At 40.5% G+C, this 19476-nt stretch overlaps 1 protein-coding gene across 1 annotated transcript; it reads left to right on the forward strand.

Annotated features, from left to right (window-relative positions):
* The first annotated feature begins 659 nt into the window (after positions 1-659).
* Positions 660-19176, forward strand: ERCC5 (ERCC excision repair 5, endonuclease). Its single transcript, XM_054399872.1, has 16 exons — positions 660-758; positions 1294-1469; positions 1968-2083; positions 2188-2280; positions 4534-4594; positions 5483-5626; positions 7023-7230; positions 7496-7695; positions 7807-8554; positions 8935-9167; positions 9523-9642; positions 10883-11096; positions 13704-13848; positions 14701-14901; positions 16893-16977; positions 18596-19176. Exons 1-16 carry the CDS (start codon positions 671-673, stop codon positions 19157-19159), a joined length of 3396 nt encoding a protein of 1131 aa, XP_054255847.1. The 5' UTR covers positions 660-670; the 3' UTR covers positions 19160-19176.
* The last annotated feature ends 300 nt before the right edge of the window (positions 19177-19476 follow it).

The raw sequence follows: 19476 nt of genomic DNA on the forward strand, positions 1-19476 counted from the left end.
GGCATTCCCTCCCCCTGGGCTTCCCCACAGGTTGCTGCAGCTACGGGGGTCCATCGGGCAGGATACTGGGAATTCCACACCCATGACTGCTAGAAGCAAGGCATCCCCCGTGCTGTATGAGAAGACGCAGGCAAAGGGGGACGCAACTCCCGGTCGGGCCCGGCTCCTCCCCTCGAGTCGCATTTCCCGGCGGGCAGCGGGGCGGGCGCGTGCGCACGCCGCACCGGGAGGCTGTAGTGTTGAGGCAACTGCCTGGGGGCTGCGGCGCTGGAGCCGGCCCCTGGCCCAGGTGAGCTCTGCCGCGCACGTCGGCCGACACCAGCCACCCTCTCCCCCGCCTCGGCCGGGTCTCCCGGGCCTCACTCGAGCCGTCGTTGATCCGCAAAGCGCCTGGGCGTGTTCTTGGCGCAGGGGATGGACAGCTGGGACCGCGGCGATCTTTGCTATCTGATGTCCGACCTGCGAGCAGCTGTAACGCTGTGCTTCACCGGATTATTTAAACGGTTTTTACGCTGAAGGAATCGTCCGAAACCGGCTTGACCGGCTGTCGGGGCGTTCTCTCTTCCTCAGTGATAACGTATACGTATTGATAAAGCATAAGTGGACATCATAAATTTTTGGTTATTCTTGTTCCTCAGATTCTTCTCTCTTGAAGTAGCTAAGAAGGAAAATGGGAGTTCAAGGACTTTGGAAACTGCTTGAGTGCACTGGGAGACCCATAAACCCAGAAACGCTAGAAGGAAAAATTCTTGCTGTTGGTATCCTTTAAAAGTAAAACTGGGGAACCGTCTTTGCAACGGAGATGATTTTAACAATCTCTCTTATTTCTGTGATTTAAAAGTTCTAAATTCATGATAGCGTTTTGATATGTAGAATACTAAGCTTTTTTCTTTGCTCCTCTTCCCCCCCCCCCCCTTTTTTTTTTTTTCCTCTGTAGGTTCCTTAAGTTTTGGGTTATATGGGTTATATATGCTTTATAAAGAAATGTGCTACTCTCAGTAGGACTGTAAGATGGAAAAGTTTAAATACTTTTGCATGGAATTTCCTATCATATACACTTGGTTAAATGCTGAAAAGATGTGGAACGAAGTTACTCTTAATTTATTTGTAAAAATAATTAGGATGGCATTGCTTAATGCACAGTTCTCAAGTATTTGGATAGCTTTGGATTTGATAAACCAAGCCTGGAACAGTGGGCAAAAGCCACTCGGTCAAATAAATGCACTTTATAGAAACTGTTAATATGATGTATGTGTAATATAGCACATTTTTTCCTCTTAACTATTCTTTAAGATATCAGTATTTGGCTGAACCAAGCAATAAAGGGAGCCAGAGATCGTGGTGGTAATTCCATACAAAATGCTCACCTCCTCACTCTGTTTCATCGACTCTGCAAGTTACTGTTTTTCCGAATTCGGCCTGTCTTTGTTTTTGATGGAGAGGCACCACTCCTGAAGAGACAAACCTTGGTAACTACCTTTGCTGAGTGATTGGAATGCAAAGTAGGATAATATCTGCAGATACTAAATAGCCATTTTCAGTTTCCTTCTTACAATACTTTTAATCTGAGCTCTGATGATGGAGGACTTGGATATCTGTTGGAGCATACAATCTCAGTCTTGGATAGCTGTTGGAGCATGTAGCAGCTCCCTTTTCATATATTTGTGTTTGATTTGTGTTGAAACCAGATTACAGAGAGGCAGATGATGGCATAAACCTGGGTCTTGCTACAGAGTAGACCTGAGTATAACTTTTACAAGCATTTGTACCCAGAAGCTGAAAAGTGCTCTTAATCCCACAGAGGAAACTGACATAGATTTAGAGGATCTGAAGGATATGTCTCCATTGATAGAGGACTATTTAGGAGTTGCTCATAGAGTCAGAATAGAGAGTTATAACGTTAATTCACTGGATATATATCTTCAGCATCCATCAAAATCTTGTTGGTGTTGATCTTATTTTCACAGGCTAAGCGAAGACAAAGAAAGGAACTCGCTGTCAGTGATTCTAGGAAAACTGCAGAGAAACTCTTGAAAACATTTTTGAAGAGACAAGTTATCAAAAATGCACTTAGAGGCAAAAGGCAAGAATGATTTCCCCCCCCCCCCCACTTGTTTATAAGTGGCAAGCAAGTTTTTATGTATCTATTAATCATGATTGTGGTGTTTGTTTTTTCCTTTCCCTAAGCAATGAAGCTTTCCCCAGTATTACACAAGTTCGAAGAGAAGAAATTGATGATATCTATGTATTGCCTTCTTTAAAGGATGAAGAGAAGAACAGGTAGGTTGAATTAAGAAAAATAGCTTAAATGGCTGTAATAAACTTGGATAAAAGTGTAAGCCACTTTTTTGACACTGCCCAAAGGCATTTGACATATAAGACTCCGTAATATATGAAGTATATTTAATTTATATTTTATTTCTGCTCGTTCTTGGAGAATTTGGTTTATAGCTCTGGGTATAGAAGCCTTCTAGTTATTTTTGGGAAAGTAACATAAGAAGCTTTCATCTAGCAGAATAAATTTCTACACTGGATTCATGTTTAAGGATGAAAGTGCTACCTCAGTCTCTGTGGCTGTATCTATATGACTAAATGGAAGATACTGTTCAAGCTTGGTTAGTTGGTGTGTGGCAGCTTAATTCTGCTTTGTGTCCTCTTATTTTCCGTGGGGTAGACATTCAACAGAAGTAGGCTTTGTATGTACTTCTTAAATAACACTAAGTGGAAATGTGGAGCTATCAAGTACATTACTCTTTATACATCTTCTATATAGGATCATAGAATCACAGAATGGTTTGGGTTGGAAAGGACCTCCGGAGGTTGTCTGGTCCAAACACCCCCTGCAGTAAGCAGGGGCCTCCTCAACTAGATCAGGCTGCCCAGAGCACTGTCAAGACCCACTTTGAATATCTCCAGGGATGGGGCCTCAACTACCTCCCTGGGCAACCTGTTCCAGTGTTCCACCACCCTCACAGTAAAGAACCTGTTCCTGACATCCAATCTAAATATGCTCTTTAGTTTGAAGCCATTGCCCCTTGTCCTGTCACCACATGCCTTTGTAAACAGTCTCTCTCCATCATTCTTGTGGCCCCCTTCAGGTACTGGAAGGCTACTATTAGGTCTCCCCGCAGCCTCCTCTTCACCAGGCTGGACAACTCCAGATCCCTCAGCCTGTTCTCATAGCAGAGGTGCTCCAACCCCCTTATCATTTCTGTGGCCCTCCTCTGGACCCTCTCCATCAGGTCCATGTCCTTCCTAGATTGAGGGCTCCAGACCTGGACACAGTACTCCACGTGAGGTCTCACCAGAGCAGAGTAAAGTGGCAGAGTCACCTCTCTGGATCTACTGGCAGCACATCTTTTGATGCAGTCCAGGATGTGATTTGCCTTCTGGGCTGCAAGCACACACTGCCTGCTCATGTCCAGCTTCTCAGTACCCCCAAGTCCTTTTCCAGAGTGTGATGGTTTTAAGACTATCTTGAATTTTTCTTCACAAAGTTCGAGCAAAGAAAGTGAAAGAATGTAAATAAATCACTATTGGATGTAAGAAAGAAAATAATAATTATTCTAAACACTTCCAATGGAGAGAGAGAAATGTTTAAGAATCCCTACTAAAAACAAGGTCGAGCAGTCGGGCAGTCTCACAGTTCGTCTTCTCTTTGTCTGCTGCTTCTTTTCTGGCTGAAGATAACACATACTGACCTTGACAAGATAAGTCTAACAGTCTCTCTGCTTCTTGACTCTGCCTTCTGCCAGGGGAGCGTGGGGGGAGTCCCCCAGGGCTGAGGGGGAGGCCCCTTGGGGAAGGCCCCTTAGGGGGAAGCCAGGAGGCTTAGTTGTGTTTTTCTGTTGATTGCACGTATTTGTAAATGTTGTGAATAGTGTATATTTGTACATATTCATTGCATTTCATCATAGATTGTAGTTTTGCCTGTAAAATACAGCTTCATTTGCTTCCAGACTGAGCTAGTCTGGTTATTGTTGGTGTGGGAGGGGGATTTCAGCTCTCAGTTACACACAGGGCTGCTTTCTATTGCCTCATCCCCCAGTCTGTATTGATAATGAGGATTGTTTGGGCCCAGGTGCAGAACCCTGCACTTGCTCTTGTTGAACCTCATGGGGTTCACTTGGGCCCACCTCTCCATCTTGTCCAGGTCCCTCTAGATGATGTCCCATCCCTCTGGTGTATCGACAAAACCACTCAGCTTGGTGTCATCTGCAAACTTGCTGATGGTGCACTTGATCCCACTGTCTATTATTTTATATACTTTAGGTGCTGATAAAATAAGAATCAAGTAATGATTTAAACAGCACCGGTTGTCTCAATCTTAGTTTTATCTAAGATAAATCTGCCTTTCTGCTTTGTGTTAAGATCTTTTTGACTTGGGTGTTTGTATGTATGTACAGGAGTACTTTGATGCTGTCTGTGAATTGTACTTATCAGTGAATGAATGACTTATGTCCTTTTGCTTAAATTAGGAACTTTGTTTTCTTAGACAAATATCTACATGTTTTTTTCTCTGTGATTTTTTAGCTCAGAGGAGGAAGATGAAAAAGAATGGGAAGTGAGAATGAGCCAAAAAAGGATGCTGCAGGTAAGTGCATCCTGATTGCACTGTTACTGTGAGCAGTTCTCTCACATATACGTATTTGTATAGCCCCAGTGTTTGGGTGTATACGTCTTACTATAGCATTACTTATCAAGGAAATAGGTTCATTTTAAGAACTCCATGAATTCCTACTAGTGTGGGAATACAAATGTTATTTTCTCCACTGAAATGAAGCAGAATAGGAATTTCTTGTGGCACCTTTTGTTTTGATTTTTTTTTGACAGCTTTCTCTGGACATGTGACAAAGAAACTTTTCTTTATAATGATCAAGCGACGTGTATGCGTTTGAGGATGTGTGTGCACATACAAGGCAGCATATTTAACAAAATTTCCATGCTTCTCCAAATATTAAGTGATGCTGAAGCACTTTGGTCCTTGAGTTTCCATGGATAAATTCTGTATTCCCTTCTGATGTGCTGATGTCATTGGAAGAGGAGAAAAGCAATATGTAACATAATAATACAGTTGCATCTATTTTTATCAGAGTGATAAAACCAAACCAACCAAACAAACAACAAAAACCCCAAAACTCTTGGAAAGGCTCTTTATCTTTGACATAGTTCACATTCAGAAAGAGAATCTCTTTGGAAGGATAAAATCAGAATAGCTGAGGCTATGGATCTGCTTCTGTGATTTACATTACATATATTTTTGTAAAATCAAATTTCTCTGAATAGTTTACTTAAGTAATCATGTACTTTATTTTATTAGGCAGTTACCTTTTTCTTTCCTGAACAGTTTTCTTCACAGTATAGAAAGTAGCAATATTTTGTAGTTTTTATTTTAGTATTTGTAACGATATTTTAAATATGTTATTGTTCCTGCTGTTCTGTAATATAAAATACGTGTTTATGTTGCTTTCCATTTGTATAGGAACAGCTATGTGAAAATCCTCATTCTGTAGATATTGAATCAGAAGATTTCAACAAGCTGCCTCCAGAAATAAAACACGAGATCTTGACAGATATGAAAGAATTTACAAAGCGAAAAAGAACATTGTTTGAAGCAATGCCAGAGGTAATATTTAAAATAGTTTTCAAGCCATCAGAATGGAGGTGTTGCCGTTAATGAAGATGAAAACTACCTAAGAGTATTGCATCTGGAAAGCTGTACCCCCAGGCCTGTTTAATAAGAGATGTTATGTTGAGGGACCTTAAAAAAAAAAAAGTGAGATCATGACTCTTAACAGAGCTCTCCTATGCATCTATGCAAACGTCTGTCTCTTGATTTACTTAAAATTGGCCTCATCAGCATTCTGCCCAGGAATTTGATTGCAAGAACATTCTGCTGGTGTGGATGAACCAGGGAAAATAAACACACCTTAAGATTCCAAACCCTTAGGTGATCATGGGAGCTGCCACCTGGAAAATGGTTTTTGTAATTTAGGCAGAGGTGGTATTGAAGCCTTTCAGAGACAAATGTAGAATTCCAGAGTGGTACTTCTACAGTAAGTTTTCAGAGCACAGTTAGGGTTTTAAAAGTGCAATATATGTAGTATCAAATGTTAGAATTATAGGAATGCTAGGGGTCAGAGGAGACCTCTAGAGATCATTGAGTCCACCCCCCCTGCCAAAGCAGTATCACTTGCAGCATGCCACGCAGGAACAGATGCAGGCAGTTTTTTAAGGTGTCTAGAGAAAGAGACTCCACAACCTATCTGGGCAGCCTGTTCCAGTGCTCCATCACCCTCACAGTAAGTAAGTTTCTCCTCATGTTGTGGAGGAACGTCCTCTGTTTCAGCTTATACCTGTTGTTCCTTGTCCTATTACTGGGAACCACCAAAATGACCATCACCTTCATCTTGACACCCATGCCTTAGATATTTATAGACATCAATAAGATCTCCTCTCACCCTTCTCTACTCAAGATTAAACAGCCCCAGTTCTCTTAGTCTTTCTTCATAAGAGAGATGGTCAGGTCCCTTAATTGTTCTCATAGCTCTCTGTTGGACTTTCCAGTGGATTCCTGTCTCTTGACCTGGGGAGCCCAAAACTAGGTACAATGTTCCAGGTGTGGTCTCACCAGGGCAGAGTAGAGGGGGAGAAGAATCAATTGTAAACTAGGAACCATCATCTTAAAACAATCCTGGGTTCTGTTATAACTGCATTTTTCTTAAGGTGGGCACCAACTCCATTAGCTGGCCAAGTTTGGTTGGTCACATCCTTGTGTTTAGCCAGCATTCAAAAATAATTAATAATACCCTTTAGAAGTGTTGTATGCTACTAGGCAGTGTTGCTGTCACTTGGCAGTGTGGCTGTCAGCAAAAGACAAATGTTACCTGCTTAAAGGAAACTCTAAAAGGCTCTCAAAGCATGGTAAATGATCTTTAAAAGGGATGGGTAGTGTCATTTTATGTCAATTCACTGACTTAATTATTTGTGGTTTTTTGTTTTGTTTTTTTTTTTTTTTTAAGGAGTCCAATGAGTTTTCTCAGTACCAGCTTAGAGGCTTGCTTAAGAAAAGCAGCCTCAATCGGTGCATAGAAAATGTACAAAAAGAATTGAATCAACAGCACTCGGGGGAAATCCAAACACAATATGAAAATGAAGGTGGTTTTGTGAAAGAAGTGGAATCTAGAAAAGTAGTCTCTGAAGATACTTCTCACTATATCCTATTAAAGGGTATGTCAGGTCTTGATTTTGTAAAACCTTTTGTGTGCAGTCTGCAGCTGTTGGTTTTAAAAAAACCCTGCGTGTTGTTTACAGGGGCATGAAGCCACTATTTTGTATGAAATATGCGTTACTGTTAGACATAATTAACTGTAATCTGTAAATATGTAGAAAGCTGGTTTATTTGTCTTTATATAATGATGTTAATTATATGAAATGGAATGTTAGTATGAAGTAACTTTCTTTACTAAAAAATAAACGAAAAGCTTTCTTTCAGGTATTCAAGCAAAAGAAGCTGCAAGTAGAGACTTAGAAGTTACTGCAGGACCCTCGTCAAAAATGCTTGAATTTATTAAATCGGATAAAATCAATGAGTCTTCTAATGCAAAATTGGTTGCATCTGCCAAGCTGCAGGCAGAGAAAGATAACAATTTGGTGACAGCACCGCCCTCTCCTCGGACTTTGCTTGCTATCCAGGCAGCTATGGAAGAAAATGCAAAGCTGGTTGCATCTGACAAGCTACAGACAGAGAAAGATAATGTTGTGGTGGAATCACCACCCTCTCCTCGGACTTTGCTTGCTATCCAGGCAGCTATGGTAGAAAGCAGCTCAGAAGAAGAACTGGAGGATGAATATACAGGATGTTTGAATGTGGACCGGTTTGTAACAGGGGAAGGCAGTGTGTCCCCAAGAACACTACAAGCAATTCAGCAAGCTCTGAGTGGTGATGATAAAAGGGAGGAAGTTGTTAGTGTTAAAACTGATGGAGTGCTACCAGAAAGATCAGAAGTGAAGGACTTTCTACTTAGCAGCTCAGATGAGGAAGATCAGATTCCTGAAGTTAAGGAGGTTAAAAAAATACCTGCATCTGCAATTTGTTTATCAAACCAAGTGGTTATGCATGACATTGAATATGAACAAAAGAGTCAAGAGTTGGAAAAAAATCATATTGCACCCAAAGACACCAATATATCTGGAGCTGGAAATTATTCTTGTATTGATAATACTAGTGGAAAAAGCAATGAAGGTGTATATGAAGAAAATGGTTCCAAAATGGACTTAAATTCTTTGAGAGATAAGGACTTGAACTTGAACACGCAGAAGCCAAGCTGTTCCCCTGTACAAACTAGTATAGGGGCTTTGATTCATGCTGAACCAGTAGGTCTTTCTAAAAATGAAGAAAACTTGAAAATTTCTGAAAATGCAGAGGAAGTAGTTTCGCAAACAGAAGAGAGCATATCCGAGGTACGAAAGGATAACAGACCTTTTTCAGAAACAAAATGTCTTGAGCAGGAAAGAGAAGGGATATCACAGTCTGAGGACAGCGACTCTGATGGTATGGGGCTTTTGATTGTGAAAAATTATAGTTGGTTGAAGTTAACCTTTCCTCTTGATGAGAAATGCTTTAAAATATATCTGTTCCTATGTATGTAGTGAGTGGGAAGAAAATCTGAGCTATGTTTTCCCCTTGGTGTTACGCTTTATCATTGAAACCTTGAGTATACAATGCAGAGAGACAGGAGAGCTTGTGGTTGTTTACAGTAAACTTCAAGTGGTTGACCGTTAATACACCATTTGTTTCTGTAGTTTCACAATTCTTATCTCAATTTATTGTATACAGGAAAAAAAATAATCACTGTCCAAGTTAAAATCATGTACATACACTTGTTTTTAAACAAACAGCAGGAAGTTGACATCTTTATTTTCCTTTACCAGGAAGCTTTATTGAAGTGGATGCTGAAGTCAGTAAAGAGCATGAGTTTCCTACTAAATATGAAGAAGAATTGAGTGATGAAAGAACACATCCAGAAATGGAGACAGATGGGCATGCTATTATTACACAGGGCTTGCTGAAGGAGTCTGATGAAGTGCAATTGGCAAATGATCAGAATGTTGAAATAGAAGATGACGGTAAAGATGCAGCAGATGAGTGGCAAGACATCAGTTTGGTAACTTACTTGTTTTGAGCTGATAATGACATGCTTTGTCCCCAAGTAGTTTTTAAGGAAAACTGTTGAATTGCTTTTCATATATGTAGCTAGTCATAAGATAACTGATTTTTCTTAAATGATGATTGATGACAATCTCTCTGAAATTGGAGAGAAACTTTCAGGTTTTAACACTCTAAGGAACAGACCTATCACTGGTCTTACAATTTACTGCATTAGAGAAGCTGTGACAACTTCCTAGTGTGAATTAATGGAGCATATGCTACTCGATTAATTATAGTTGGAGTCTTAATTCTTCACTTAACTAAGTATACCTGAACTGTTGAAATAATGACAATCTTGTTTTATTTTTCAGGAAGAGCTAGAAGAACTAGAAAATAGCCTTTCCTCTGAGCAGAACATGCTTCAGACTCAAAAACAGCAGCAGGAACGTGTTGCTGCTTCTGTAACAGGACAGATGTTCTTGGAAAGCCAGGTAGTATTTCTTGAATCATTTTGATTTCAGAGAATCATAGAACGGTCTGAGACAGAAGTGACCTCCAAAGGTCATCTAGTCTGACCTCCCCACAGTCAGCAGGGACATCCTCGACTAGACCAGGTTACCCAGGGCCTCATTGAGCCTCGCCTTGAATATCTCCAGGGAAGGGGCCTCGATCGTCTCCGTGGGCAGCCTGTTCCAGTGGTCTACCACCCTCATAGTAAAGAACTTGTTCCTAACATCCAGTCTAAATCTGCTCTTCTCTAGTTGGAAGCCATTGCCCCTTGTCCTGTCACTGCAGGCTTTTGATTTGATATAGTGTGATGTGGTCCTCCCCTCCACCCCAGTCAAACATAATCTTGCTTAATTATAGGTCACATTTTTCCATTTTAGGAGTCTGTTTTCTTCAGTCTACTTAATTCAAAATACTGAAAGTATTGAGATAATCTTGAATTCCAGCAATTTTCAGTAACTGTTATAACATTATAAAATAATAGAATCATTAATCAGCATTTTTTTAAGCAGCAACTTTTTAAAGTTGGGCTATTTCGATCATTGCCTGTTGTGCTATAAAAGATAAAAATTGAACAAAAAAACCCCTAAGAAGTTACATTCAATGGTATGGAACTGATGTTATTTGAGTACTAGGTGAATTGTGATTTCCCCCCCCCCGCCATGGGATTCAAAGGTAAGATTGTACAAGAAATCAGTTTGGTAAGACAGGTAACTGGGTCCTGGGTAACTGATTTTTAAAGAATCTCACCCCTAATACCTACATGAGCTTGCAACTTCTGTTTCAGTATTAGTATTTAAAGTTCAGTGCAGTCTAATGCAAGGACTGCTTGCAGTAGTACAGTGTGTTGTGGCTGACGTATCTGTAGTATAGTAGACTAGTGATAGTATCTACAATGTAATAAACTTAGTCTAATAAGTTAATTCTGAGAAATATATCAATGTGTTTGTTTTCTTTACATAAAAGGGATTAAAATGTTCTTGAAGTCTTAAAATGATTGACATTTTTGTTTCCTTTGTTAATATTTGATCATACTTATTTCTTAAGATGAAGGGATTTTTTTAAAGGCCAGTAGATTGTGCTTTTGTAATATTACAAGGTAATCGGATTACAGTTGGACTCGAAGGGCTTTTCCAATCTTAATCATTCTGTGATTAATGGTAGGCATGCTATTATAAAATCAAGCAGAAGATTAATAGAAGTTCATTCTTCTTCATGCTACAGGAGCTTCTCCGTCTGTTTGGCATTCCATATATTGAAGCTCCAATGGAGGCAGAGGCACAGTGTGCTATGTTGGACATTACTGATCAGACCTCTGGGACAATCACTGATGACAGTGATGTTTGGTTATTTGGTGCACGACACGTTTATAAAAATTTCTTCAGTCAAAACAAATATGTGGAATATTATCAATGTGTTGATTTTCAGAACCAGCTAGGTAAGCCTCAGGTATTGATTTGTCTTTAATAAGGTGACTGCCATATGTCTTTTGGAGCTGTATTTTCTACAGAATCTTGTGTGCCTGTTATTGCAATGTCTGCTCTTTGGAGAATTTCTGAAGACAGTCAGTTGAGTTGCTGATATTAGTGCTAGATGACCCTCCCCCCTTGAATTTGCAGACACCCGTGTTTAATGTGCTGAGTTAGTGTGATGATTATCAAGGCTGAGATACGATCTGTGATGCCGGTTTATGGGCAAATGTCAGCATCACTTTTCAGACCTAGTGCAAAAGTTATATGTACATGTCATTGGATTTATAGTCCTCTGGAAAAAGGAAGTCAATTTCAGACAAACTGACATATAATGTCTTAGAATAGCATCTGGCATGTGTATGTGCTCTGTGAAAGGTTTTTCATTTAGTTAATACAGATGCCTTTTTTCTTTCAGATCGCTCTTGTATCAATCAAATCAAATTGTTGCTAATTATGTTGAACAACTAAACCTCAGTGTCGTGTAGTGTATTAAAAGAAAATGAGCCAATTTAACTTTTTTTCTTACTTTTTTCAAGCAGAACTCTTTTAAAATCGGTTTTGACATTTTCAGAGCCAAGAGAGAATATAGACTTTGGAATAGTATTTTAATGTCTTCAGCATGTGAAATTCTACAATATTTTTATGTGGTGCAAAATAGGTCTTTGGTTTCTTCTCCCAGCAAATTGTATGGAATATTTTTTTCCTCTACTTATACCTGCTTAGGTATGCTGCTGTAGCTGACTTGGAAAGGATTGCTGTAAAAGCATGCGTGAGATTTTTAGCTGTTATTAATGTAATAAACCAAGGCTTTTATATATATATTAGGGGAAAATAGTCACCATTGGTCTTCATGTCTCATTCCTCTGCAGTCTTGTACTTCTACTCCGTTTTCCATGTGTTGCATAATTCTTTCTTGACAGTTAGTTGATGGCTATCCTGACTATTATGCCAATGGTCTTGCTTTGTGTGCTTAGACACATGCCTCCTTTTCTCCACTGATCTTTTTATTCTTTATATAAAATTCAAAATCAATTTTAAAAATCTGATCTTCTGAGTCTAGTCGCTAAAAATCAGTCTGTTTGCCTCAGATCTTGCAGTATACCAAGTAAGATGTGGTCAACTGAGTTCTTCATTCTGTGTGTTCCATAGGCTCTTTTGGTCTGCTTAGTAACTGCAGCAGCACAGAGCAAAAGGTTTTCAGTTTGGGAACACTTTTAAGAAACAGAGGCTAGAATTCAGATTGAAGGTTTTTATTTCTGAGTTGTGGGGTTTTTAAATTTAGCTCAGCATTAGATGAAAGCAGGGCAATAAGTGGAGACATATGGACAATAGTATCTCTTAGCTAGAAACCTAGAATTTCAAGAATCAAGAAGGTTGGAAGAGACCTCAAGGATCATCGAGTCCAACCTGTCACCCTACACCTCATGCCTATCTAAACCATGGCACCAAGTGCCACGTCCAATCCCCTCTTGAACACCTCCAGGGATGGTGACTCCACCACCTCCCTGGGCAGCACATTCCAACCACTCTCTCTGTGAAGAACTTTCTCCTCACCTCCAGCCTAAACCTCCCCTGGCGCAGCTTGAGACTGTGTCCTCTTGTTCTGGTGCTGGTTGCCTGGGAGAAGAGACCAACCCCCTCCTGGCTACAACCTCCCTTCAGGTAGTTGTAGACAGCAATGAGGTCTCCCCTGAGCCTTCTCTTCTCCAGGCTAAACAACCCCAGCTCCCTCAGCCTCTCCTCATAGGGCTTGTGCTCAAGGCCTCTCACCAGCCTTGTTGCCCTTCTCTGGACATGCTCCAGCAATTCAACATCTTTCCTAAACTGAGGGGCCCAGAACTGGACACAGTACTCAAGGTGTGGCTTAACCAGTGCTGTGTACTGGGGTACAATGACCTCCCTGCTCCTGCTGGCCAAACTATGCCTGATGCAGGCCAGGATGCCATTGGCTCTCTTGGCCACCTGGGCACACTGCTGGCTCATGTTCAGGTGGCTGTCAACCAGTACCCCCAGGTCCCTTTCTGCCTGGCTGCTCTCCAGCCACTCTGACCCCAGCCTGTAGCTCTGCATGGGGTTGTTGTGGCCAAAGTGCAGCACCCGGCACTTGGACTTGTTGAATGCCATCCTGTTGGACTCTGCCCATCTGTCCAGCCTGTCAAGGTCCCTCTGCAGAGCCCTTCTACCTTCTAACAGATCAACACCTGCTCCCAGCTTGGTGTCATCTGCAAATTTACTGATGATGGACTCAGTCCCCTCATCCAGATCATCAATGGTCTTTACATTGTAACATTTTAATTTTGGTCATTTTGTCAGGTTAACACAACTAGTGGTGCTTGAGTTAGCAACAGTGTATTGATGCCGCTCTAGAACATAATATTATGTGTGTGTGTATATATATGTATAATTCTGATTATAATGATATATAATTCTGATGTTTAATTAAATGTAATTTTACAGAGTTGATGCCTTTGGGTTCCTTTTGGGTTTTGTCTTTCAGATAATATGTTAGTTTTTTAATGTGTAAGAGAACAGATACTGAAGCCACTGTTTGGTTTATGCTTTTTCTTTTGTAGGATTGGATCGGAGCAAGCTAATTAATTTGGCATACTTGCTTGGAAGTGACTACACCGAGGGCATCCCAAATGTTGGCTTTGTAACAGCAATGGAGATTTTAAATGAATTTCCTGGGCGTGGCTTGGAACCTCTCTTAAAATTTGCGTATGCTTTGTTGTATTTTGCTTTTCACCTCTGCTTATTCATGAATATGCTTTTCTTCTGCTTAAGCATACAAACAAAAGTTATGATCATCACTGACTGTCATTAAGTTAACTGTAAAATACGTGACTTTGTTATATCACCATTTGAAGTGACAGGTAAATAAGGTGACACATTGATACAGCAACTAAAGTGAGACTAATGAAGACAATAGAACAGCTGTAGAACTGTGCAACTGCCTCTGAACTCATTGCAGAGCTGGATCCATAGTGGAGTGGAGGTTTATTTTCCTTGAGTTTGTGAGAAGGTGCTGTAGCTTGCTCATAGAGAAAAGAGGCTTGATGAGTGATGAATGGATGACCTGAAAAGAAACAGACAGGTAGGCTGTGGGGAAGAACAAGATTTGAAGAGGGCTGGACAGTTGTATTGGCAGTGGCAAGGATGGCTAGAGGTGGGTTGGTTGGTTTTTTTTCCTCTCCTTTTTGCCTTTTTTGTTTTTTTTGGTGTTTGGTGGGGTTTTTTGTGTGTGTGTGTTATTTTGTTTTCTTGCATACCAGAAAACAATATAAAATGATTGTTCTTTGAAACATCCTCCCCAAGTGAGGCTGAATTTAGGATGTTCTGTTTAGCAGTTTATGAGGAATCCAGGTGATGTTTGCTAATGTGGCTTAAAATGGCTGCATTTACTGTATGCTTTGTTTTTTCAGATTATATGTCCCTTTGGCCATGTTGAAATTTCCTAGTTCATGTAGCAACTGAAGGAGGGAGACTAATGTTACTGAAATTAGAATGGTGATTCTTGATATTCCAAATTATATTTTATGGAGGAAAATTATACTTTCCTCTGTTTTCCAGTGAGTGGTGGAATGAGGCTCAGAAGAATAAGAAATTGAGACCTAATCCACATGATACCAAAGTCAAGAAGAAACTGCGGGAGCTGCAGCTTTCTTCAGGTTTCCCAAATCCAGCAGTGGCAGAAGCGTACCTGAAGCCTGTGGTGGATGAGTCAATGGGGTCGTTCACCTGGGGGAAGCCTGATGTAGAGCAAATCAGAGAATATCCTTTTATTATATGGTAGGACATGATAGCTGAAAACACTCAGATTAAAGTTTACAAAGCTTGTTAGTGAGTCAGTGACAGTGTCAAATTCTTAACTTCTCGTTGGTTTGAGGGGCCCCCCACACCCATCTGCATGTGCTCTCGCACAGTGATACCAGCTCTGGAATGGAAGGGAATGCAACCACACATGTGGCATCCAGGGCTGCTCTGCTCTCCTGAGAAATTGTCTGTTTCCCTTTGCATGCAAAGGGAGACTCAGGGCCAGATTGACTAGTTTGTTGTGGTGTTACATTTCTGCAGTTGTGCCCATTTCTAGAGCAGGAATTTTTACACATTCCAGATTTATGATTACCATCTTTCAGAGATAAGTTTCAAAACCCAGTCAGAAGTAGTGATTCAGCCTATGCCTATTCATTGCATTTCTCATGATACTGTTGTATTTTTTGGATCTGCTGGAGCCGGAGCAGCAGTGAATTGTTGATAGAAAAATATGCAGAGTTAATACTGTTTTAAACAGTACATGAGGGTTTCAGTGTATTCAAGTGTCAAAATAAGGTTTACCTACAGGTATTTTGTCTGTGGCAGTACCATGTAGCAAAAGAGTCCTGTCTTCATTGTGTCACACTTTTGGAAATTTTGATATTAGAGAGAAAGCTCTCTGACTAAGAGAGATGTAACATGTACAATACAACATCCTTCTCTCTAATTTGGAGAGATACAGGTTTAATGGGTGGATTGTCCAGCAGATAAGGAATTGGTCGGATGATGTCATGTAAAGGGTAGTGATCAATGGCTTTATGTCCAGATGGAGACGGGTGTCCCTCAGGGGTCTGTACTGGGACCACTGCTGTACAGTATCTTTATCAGTGATACAGGCAGCAAGATTGAGCACACCCTCAGTAGATTTGCAGATGATACCAAGCTGAGTGGTTCAGTTGGTAAGACTGAAGGATAGGATGCCATCCAGAGCAACCTGGACAGGTTGGAGAGATGAGCTGATTTGAATCTTATGAGGTTCAATAAGGTAAAGTGCAAGGTCCTACACCCAGGCTGGGAGAATGATCAATATCAGCACAGGCTGGAAAATGATGAAATTGAAATCAGCCCTGCGGAAAAGGACTTGTAAGTACTTGTGGCTGTGAAGCTGGACATGAATCAAGAGTGTGCACTTGCAGCCCAGAAGGCCAATCACATCCTGGGCTGCATCAAAAGAAGCACGGCTGGCAGATTGAGAGAGATGATTCTGCCTCTCTACTCTGCTCTGGTGAGACCTCACCTGGAGTACTGTGTCCAGCTCTGGGGCCCCTAGCACAAAAGAGATACGGACCTGCTGGAGTGGGTCCAGAGGAGGGCCACAAAGATGATCAGAGGTCTGGAGGACCTCTCCTATGAAGACAGGCTGAAAGAACTGGAGCTGTTCAGCCTGGAGAAGAGAAGGCTCAGAGGAGACCTTATAGCTACATTTCAGTATCTGAAGGGGACCTACAGGAAGGCTGGGGAAGGACTCTTTAGAAGGGCTTGTAGCGATAGGATGAGGGGCAATGGTTTTCAGCTAGAGCGGGGGAGGTATAAATTGGACATAAAGAAGTTCTTCATAATGAAAGTGGTAAAATACTGGAACATGTTACCCAGGGATGTGGTTGAGGCCCTGTTTCTGGAGACATTCAAGACCAGACTCGATGTGTCCCTGGGCAGCCTGATGCAGTTGCAAGTGCCTCTGCTCACTGCAGCAGGGTTGGACAAGATCATCTTTGAGGGTCCCTTCTAATCTGATGCAATCTGTGAATCCGTAATAGTGTGTGACAAAGACACATAGCATCATACTGGTACCATCCACATTAGTCAGCTGTAATAATTTGGAGCATTTTCTCTGGTTTTGTAGTAGAGAAAGCTTTGCTCCAGACATTGTTTATTTGAAGAATTTTCATGTTACATGTTTACAAAATACTAGTAATAGCCATTTTGTAAAATTCCTTAGCGTTATGCACGTTCTGTCAGGATCGGTTTGGCTGGACTAGGACAAAGGTAGATGAAATCCTTTTGCCTGTGATAAAACAGCTGAACATGCAGCAGGTAAAGTATAAAACTGTGTATACTGTAAGGGTAATGAGAAAATTGTAAGAAAAGCATTTTAAAATGAGTAAAACTTTAGTATGAAATAGTTTTTTCTCAGAAACTGGGGTTTAGTCATGTTTTAAAAATCTCTATACAAACACACATATGTATTTTATGTGTGTTTTTATATATATATGTGTGTATATATATATCTATAAAATAAAACTTGCTTGTCGAGACTTCATTTCTGTATGATTTGGGTGTGCTGTGAGGTACTCTATGTAATTTTGGTTGTTGCTTTCACATTTTGTCATGTATCAAGCACCTATCTCGAGTCCAGACTGCTGTTTGTTCTGGACGTAGCTGAAATTATGGGTACCTCCAGCACCTTTAGTACGTTTAAAAGACCTTGTGCTGTCTCTAAAATTATTTCCAAAAATTCCCCTGAGATTTTCATGAAGTGAGACTGACCATTTGGCACTATCCTTATCCTTTGTGGAGAACTGAAGACTGAATCATGGAGCAAGTACCCATTGATGATATTGCTCTAATTTTTAAGGTTGACAGAATGTTTACTTGAAACTTAAAGTCAGTAGTGGTGCATAGCGTGATACTGTGAACATCAGTAACAAAACTGATCACCTAAGGTCAGATTTTGTTCTGTTTTTGTCACAAGCAAGATAAATACATAGTTTAATCCAGTGTTCTAGGTTCTCTCTGTCACTCAAACGAGTGAAAGGTATCCAAACCCATAGTTAAATCCCTATACTTTCAGGCTGAGTGGAACGTCCTTTGGAAGTGTTTGTCTCTTGGATAATTCTAAGAAGAATATGGAGAACTAGCTTAGTCTGTACAGCAAGCCTAGTTGAATCACACTGACCCCTTGTGTATATACTTCTGATTCTACTCTTAAATCTTTGTACTGTAGCAGCAAGTGTTACAATGAACTTGAGTCAGATGACCGCATTTTGTTGCACTAGCATAGGGAAATGTAAAGTGCATTTACAACATTTGCTTAGTAAATAATTCTGTTTAAACAGCTTGAAGCTAAGGGTGTGTTTGTAAGGCTGTACTTAAGAGCACTACAGAGTTACTCTGTATTAAGGTTGAAAATAGCAACCTAATCAGCAGTCTAATCAGTAGCAGCTCAGTGTTTATAAAACTTCTCTGGAGCTTGCTTATTAGTTTCTGTAAGGGTTCTTATTGCATAATGTATAACAGAAGCTGGAAGTGAGATTCAGGCAGGATGTTGGGAAGAAGTTCCTCACCATGAGAGTGGTTGAGACCCTGGAATGGGTTGCCCAGGGAGGTGGTTGAGGCCCCATCCTTGGAGGTGTTTAAGGCCAGGCTGGATGAGGCTGTAGCCAGCCTGATGTAGTGTGAGGTATCCCTGCCCATGGCAGGGGGGTTGGAACTAGATGATCCTTGTGGTCCCTTCCAATCCTGACTGATTGTATGATTCTATGATAGGTGTTGCTATAATCATCTTATTGTTCACATCTCTTTTCATTAATGTATATTAATTTCATTGATCCTTTGTCCTGCTTTAGTTTGGGATGCTTTATATAGTATAACTAACAACTGAATTCTTATTACAAAAACATCTAAAGGTGTTTCTCTGTTTTATTTTTGATAGACTCAGCTTCGAATTGATTCATTCTTCAGACTAGCACAGCATGAAAAACAAGCTATTAAAAGCCAAAGACTGCGCAGAGCTGTGACGTGTCTAAAGAGAAAGGAAAAAGAAGAAGCTGATGAAATTCAAGAGGCCACTGCTGCTATGGAAGTTGAACTTAAACAGCGTGAGGAGAGGGAAGGGGAAGGTTCTGTAGGTTGTGCAAATCAAGCTGTGGCAACAGAAGTCCAAAGTGGAAAGAGAAGAAAACGTTCATATTCCAGAAAAGAACATTTATATGGAGGTGGCTTTATAGGGAATTTGTATCTTTCAGAAACTTCTAGTGACTCCTCAGGAGAGGAATCAGAAATCAGAGATTTAGGCAAAGGCAAAAAACAGAAGAACTTCTCCTCAGTGGAATCAGTAGACTGTAAAGAGAAAAAGGGGTGCAGTAGCTCGAGTGGTGAGGATGAAGACCTGGGAAAAGTAGTCATGGTGACTGCCAAACCTGTGTTTGAGTGCAGGAAAAAGAAATCACAGAGTAAACGGGGAAGAAAAAATGTCTTAGAGGAAAACAAGTTTTAAAAAAGAGAGGCTATGTATGTGGGGCTTTTTGATTTAAGCTTTGTAAATATTCTAATGAATTTTTGATAAATAATAAATTATCCTTATTCATGTTTTTGTTACGTATTTTGTGTCTAGAACTTAAATAAGAGGGATTATAAACAAAAGAAAAATAATTTTGCACATTTACTTACAAAACCCCAAATTAGACAAGCCAAAACATGAATGCCTATTCATTTGCTTTGTAACTGAGGTGAGGCAGCTGTTAAAAATCACACTCGTTCTGTTGCTTGAGAGGAGAAAAGCCAACTCAGTTTGTTTTCCCATTCCCTTGGAAT

The sequence above is a fragment of the Indicator indicator genome, chromosome 1 (genome assembly GCF_027791375.1).
Source record: "Indicator indicator isolate 239-I01 chromosome 1, UM_Iind_1.1, whole genome shotgun sequence".
NCBI lineage: Eukaryota > Metazoa > Chordata > Aves > Piciformes > Indicatoridae > Indicator > Indicator indicator.